Consider the following 6401-nt stretch of genomic DNA (forward strand, 5'->3'; position numbering starts at 1 on the left):
GTCTAATTTTCAGCGTCTAATCGCCCGATTAGACGCGCTTGCGCAGTCCGGTCTTCTCCGTGTTGAATGGGGCCGCTCGTGCCAGAGAGCTGCTCCTCGTAGCTCCGCCCCGTCACGTGTGCCGATTCCAGCCAATCAGGAGGCTGGAATCGGCAATGGACCGCACAGAAGACCTGCGGTCCACCGAGGGTGAAGATCCCGGCGGCCATCTTCGCAAGGTAAGTAAGAAGCCACCGGAGCGCAGGGATTCGGGTAAGTACTACCCGTTTGTTTTTTTTCAACACATGCATCGGGTTTGTCTCGCGCCGAACGGGGGGGCTATTGAAAAAAAACAAAAAAAAACGTTTCGGCGCGGGACAACCCCTTTAAGACCAAACATAACCAAAAGTTATATTTATAGAGAAATGGTGATAAAAGGTAACTGACCTCGTGCTTCTATGCCGTACATCCCGAAGACTAATGTGTCATGTCTTGTTTATTACAGCCCTGGAAGTCTTCCTTCCATTCCTCAGAATGAGATACCATCACAAGAATCCTCTCAGCCTCTCCCAATTTCATCACGAGGACGGAAATCTAAGGGGCGACAAGGTCTGTGAACCGGACTAATCTCCAATATGTGACCCGGAAATGAGTCAGCGGCTTCTTCATGGCGCCTCCTGGTGACCGCGGTAGCAGTTGGAGATTCCTCGGAGCTCTGTAAACGCACTCAGGGAAAGAACACTTTCAGTAAATAATGCTACAACGTAAAGGATCTGTCGCCTCTCCTGACATGACTGTCTTAGTAAATGCTGTCCATGAAATCTAGTTCTAGGATGCTGCAGCATTACTTCATTGAGACCATTTGCTCATAGAGACATGTCAGAAGGGCCTACCGGTCGTCTTCTAATGTGACCCCTGCCGGAAGATAAATTATTAACTGGAAGAATGAGCTCCCCTGTATAACCCACAGAGGTCCGTAACACAGTAACGTGAATGGCGTACATTCCAGAGCATTTTGGGTGATGATTGGTGCAGACAAGGGAATTTAGAGTGCTTTCACATCTGCGTTGGGGGATTCCATTTTTCTGGTCCGTTCGGGGAGCAGGAAAAGGGAATCCCCGCGGCCAAACTGTTCCATCTCTGGATGGAACCAAACAGCCTTAGACAGACCCATTGACTATAATGGGGCCTACCCGCTTTACACCCAGCTACCCGGCTTCTGGATGGAAGAAAAAGTGCTGCATGCAGCGGCTTTTTTTTTTTTTCCTTCCGGTATTTTCAGCCGCATCTTCGACGAAACCTTCAACCGGAGAATCCGACGCAGATGTGAAACCGGCCTTACTGGAACACAAGGCCGCCCCGCTGTGTGCATACCAAATAATACGGTAATCAAAGCAGATGCCATAATGGCCGTAGAAGAGAAGTTGCTTGATGTTAGCATAAGAGCAGCGGCTTTTGCTGTCCTCTTGTCTGTAGTTCTTGACTTCAGGGGGATTGGTGGGGGTTAAAAAAAAAAAAAAAAGTGCCAAAATGTCATTTGCCTCCCACTATATGGCAGTAACCCCGGTAGAAGAGTCGGCAAATGTGAATCTGCTGTTTGCTGCAAGCTATTATGGTCCCAATGCGACTTCCTGGGATATAACCGCTCTCATTCTTCGGGGGTATGATGTGATCTGTTGGGGGATAATACTCCGACAGCGAGCACCCAGTATTGGATGAGCAGACGGGCACGTTTCCCAGAACCAGATGCACGCAGTCACTCTTATACTTTCCATGTAATGGGAGTTGAATGTTGCCATACAAACTGATTCCGGTAGAGCTACTAACGTTCCCGTATTGCCGGGCTGCTGATTACCAAGTGATATATTTATTGTATGATCTATTATATTCTAGTGTTATATCACCCGGAGTCTTAGAACCTCCTAATATAAGGTACATACTAATGTATAGCTGAAGCTAACTTCACGGCCTAATATCGCGCTCGCCAACAAGCGAATAAGTAGCAATCCGCCACCACCATGGAGGATCGCAGAGTGTCTCCCATTGTTTTCAATGGGGCAGACCTCATTGCGTGCCCCTAGGGCGATGCAAGGGCATGGCCAAAGATGGGACCTGCCGCTCATCTTTATGACCCCATTCAAAAGAATGGGGTTCGTATTCATGCGAGATTTCTGCGTCATGCAACGCACAAATCTCACGCGATTATCTCGGAAGTATTAAAACTGCCTAAGAGTGTCCACATTGTGTTATTGGCACAGCTATTATTTACAGGGTGTTAAGTGGGGTCTGTAACGGGTGCCCAAGAGTTACCTCTGTCACCCATAGACTTTAATAGTGCCAATTTAATTGAGGCCTCCTGCACTCCAGCCTTGAGCACGAGGTGCAATTAAGAGACGTGGGGGCAATCTGCATAAGGCCACATATGGACTGGTGTCCGTGTCTTGTCCGATTTACATGGACACCGCACATTGACCTGTGTTGATATGTATGGTTTCTCTTACATGAAACGGCTGACAACAGGACAGGTCAGGAGATGTATCATCCATGTGTTTTAGCCTCATAGGCGTAAAACGGGGGCTTGTGCTGTCCGTGGATTGACGATGCATGGTTCAGTAGTGTGCACCTAGCCTTATAACAGCACAAGATTTTCAATAGCTTTTCATGACTTCTCCTTTAAATGGATGGTATTACATCTTATGGGTAAACAGATGACTAATAGTGACATCACTCCAAGTAACCAGTTTGGGGGCAGAATTCTTTCTCGGGACTGGAGGGGGTATATTACCTGCAGTTGAACGGCTCTGCTGTCACTACGATCTGCCGGTTCAGGGTCCGGTTTCCAGCTGTCCAAGGCGGCCAATCCAATTTTCAAACTAATGGACATTGCTCTCTGATTGGTTAGAACTGATCACATGAGCATCCTGGCCAATCAAAGAGCAGGAATAGTGGATTAGTGGTGTAACCACTACTAATGCGCTGTGGGGATTAGGTAGTCTGAAGTTTGCATCAGCCATCTTGAAAGGCCAAAAATAGGACCCAGAGCCAACAAATTGGAGGAACGGTAGGTAATAATCACCCCACCCTCTCTCTGATTTTAGGACAGTGTGTCCTTCATTTAGAGGTGCACTTTAATGCACCCATCACCCTTAAGTTGTAAGGGCATTCCCTTAACCGCTACGTCATGAAAAGCCCATACTTAGGCTGTAGGCTGTCATGTTCAGGAAAGAATGTGCCTACAATACTATGTCTCTTAGAGGGGATGTCCCGGTTTAGATAAAATAACACCCCCCCCCCCCCCTTCCCCCCAATCTGTTTCACTTTTGTACAGTAGGCAATGGGCTGTATCGTAAAGGAAAACTCCAACACTTGAATGGGAATGAGTTAAAATTAGAGATGAGTGAACCTACTCGGCCACGCCCCTTTTTCGCCCAAGCGCCGCGATTTTCGAGTACTTCCGTACTCGGGCGAAAAGATTCGGGGGGCGCCGTGGGTGAGTGGGGGGTTGCAGCGGGGAGTGGGGGGGGGGGGGGGAGAGGGCTCCCCTCTGTTCCCCAGCACCCCCCCGAATCTTTTCACCCGAGTACGAAAGTACTCGAAAATCGCGGCGCTCGATCGAGTAATTACTCGAAACGAGTATATTCGCTCATCTCTAGTTAAAATCCCTCCTACAGGTACAAACCATGGACAAATAAAAGAGAGCCTGTTACCTGGTCCCAGACGTCACCTGTTACCTCTAACCTGCTTCTACCTGCAGGGCTGTTCCTGTGGTCTCTTATTGGCCGATTCTAACATGTATTATGGAATCTGATGGCAGAATGAAACTCTACACTGAACCTGCGTAGTAACATATCTGAAGGGGTGGTATATAATGACTAAGGCCGGATTCACACGAGCGGATGCGTATTCGTGCCTTGCGCATTGGTCGTTGTGTATCTGTGTGCGCAGCTGTGTTTTTGCATGTGCAAAAAAAAAAACTTGCAGCCATTGAAATGGCTAATTAGCCTAATTAGTCTTCTTATGTTCTATTTCCTTGTGTGAATACATAGGAAGATAGAACATGCTGCGTCTTTTTTTTTTTTTTTTGAATGACGGAAGTGCAAACACAAAATACGCGCTTCTGAAGAAACCCATTGAAATGAATGGGTTCTTCTCACGGCGTACTGTGTGCCCAAATGCAGTCGTGTGAATCCGGCCTGACGCTGTTATATTCTGTGCAGCCGGCGTGATCATGTGTTCTGCAGAGAGGAAATAAAAACTAAATTTATTACACTTGTGTATTTATATCTTTGTGGTCTGTGAAAAAACATGATTTCACACAACATATTGCAGCAGCGGTTGCTAACGGTCATTGAGGGGTTGCACTGTTTGGACACGGGCTACGCAGCTGCCCTGCGGATGCCCATCAGATATGTATAGAAGGATTTATAGGGGTAGGTCACTTTATTTTTTACTGCTCTGTTAAAAGTAAACCAAAAAAACAAGCTGCTCTCACACCGTTGTTAGGGTCAGTTCAGGGTTTCCCTCTCTGCTCCATGGTTGGAGGAGAGAAACTGAAATGGGTTTTTTTTTCCCAATACTTTCAGTGGGGTTGCAAAAAAAAAAATAAAAAGTTTTCCATTTTATTTAGTTTTTTTTTTTGGACAGAAAAAAAATTACTCTGTAGATGGCGCTATTTTTCAGACAAACAAAACTACCGTAACAGAGGCAGGCTGAAGCCTTTCTGTTTGCTCTGTTTTTGGGGTTTAAAAATAAAAATAAAAAAAATAGAAAGCAGAGACTGAAACCCTGAACTGACCCTAACGCAGGTGTGACAGCCGCCTATACCGCGCTGGACAGTAAAAATGTGATGAGAACATAAACTTAGAGCTCTGCAGAGACCTTACTAAGGAGATGTTCACATGGAGCATATATGATAATGACTCTCCCCCACAGCCTTGTAGGCGGAAGATATACAGTGCATTACAGTACATGCAAAGTGGAAGAAGCCTAAATGTCATCCACACACTACAGGAACCATCTGCAGCAGGAAGTGGAAAGTCATTTCATTACACCAGCGAATGACCCCCATCAGTGCAGGAGCGGCTATATACTTCACTAGGCAAAAATCCTGAACACTAAAAGACTTCCAGATGAGATGACTACTCGTCCAGAAATAAGTAACACTATCCCCGTATGAAACTTACACATTTCGTACAGCATTTTTTTTTTTTTAAATCATAGCACTACTTAAGGGGGGGGGGGGGCTGTCAGATGGAACACGCCATCCATTCTGCAGGCATTGTGTTCTAGAGCCGGAGGGGTTGAGCAAACTGATAGTTTTACGGGGAAGGATTCAGTAGAACTTTAAATTCAAAATTAGGCAATTCACCCCAAACTCTTTATTTTATTTTTTACAAGAGAAGCCGTTATGTTGGCTGCTTTATGCATAAAGAGCCCTAACTGGTTCAATAAAGCCTTTCCCAGCTTTCCCCGATCATTAATCTCTCCACACGATACAAGTATATTGGATGTGTGCGGGGTTTGTATGGAGCAGGCCCTGGAGCCAAGGGTCTTTGACAACTACTGGTATTTGAGCTAAATCTGATGTCATCTGTTAATCTGTGGCATGGCTTAATAGGGTGCCTGCAGAAATCTAATGTACTGCAATACTGAGGTATTTCAGTATATTGTATAAGAGACCAAGTGATGGAAAGTTCAGGTCCCCAATGGGGCAAAAATAATCAAGCTAAGTTTTTTTTTTTTTTAAGGTTTTTCAATTATTGGAAGAAATAAAAGATATTAAAAGTTTGAAAACCCCCACTTTTCCTATTTTTATAAAAAGTGGTATATAACTCCAAAATGGTACCAATAGAGTTCACCCCACAAAAAAAGCAAGCCCTCACACAGCCCCACTGATGAAAAAATAAATTATGGTGGTCAGAAGATGGCAACTAAAGGCTTTTTTTTTTTTTTTTAAATAAGAGATTTTACTTTTTTTTAATACAATTAGTTTTTTGTTGTTGTATCACTGCAACTGTACTGACCCACAGCATAACATTATTTTTACTGCACCATGTACACTGTAAAAACAAAATTCCCAAAAAAAGCTGTTTTTGTTTTTTTTCATTTCACCCCATTTAGAATTTTTTTCCTGTTTTGCAATACATTATGATACTTTAAATGGCATTATTGAAAACTAAAATTTGTCCTGCAAAGAAAAAAAAAAAAAACACCCTCTTTGTGTGAGGGTGCATTCAGACAACCGTATATCGACTGTGTTTTCACGCCCAGCCGATATACGGCGTCTCTCTCTGCAGGGGGAGGAAGCTGGAAGAGCCAGGCGCAGTGCTCTGAGCTCACTCCCCCTCTCTGCCCCTCTGCACTATTTGCAATGAGAGGAAGCTGAACGGGGCGGGGCAAAGTTTCGGTAATTAGCTCCGCCC

General features: G+C 45.0%; 1 protein-coding gene across 1 annotated transcript in view; it reads left to right on the plus strand.

Annotated features, from left to right (window-relative positions):
• The window catches only part of RPS6KB2 (ribosomal protein S6 kinase B2), a 31661-nt gene extending 27413 nt beyond the window's left edge, over positions 1-4248 (plus strand). Inside the window, exon 15 of the mRNA XM_066587990.1 lies at positions 485-4248. Within this exon, the coding sequence (XP_066444087.1) occupies positions 485-596 (112 nt within the window). The 3' untranslated portion in view covers positions 597-4248. The remainder of the gene's footprint in view (positions 1-484) is intronic.
• The last annotated feature ends 2153 nt before the right edge of the window (positions 4249-6401 follow it).

The sequence above is a fragment of the Eleutherodactylus coqui genome, chromosome 13 (assembly GCF_035609145.1).
Source record: "Eleutherodactylus coqui strain aEleCoq1 chromosome 13, aEleCoq1.hap1, whole genome shotgun sequence".
Lineage (NCBI taxonomy): Eukaryota > Metazoa > Chordata > Amphibia > Anura > Eleutherodactylidae > Eleutherodactylus > Eleutherodactylus coqui.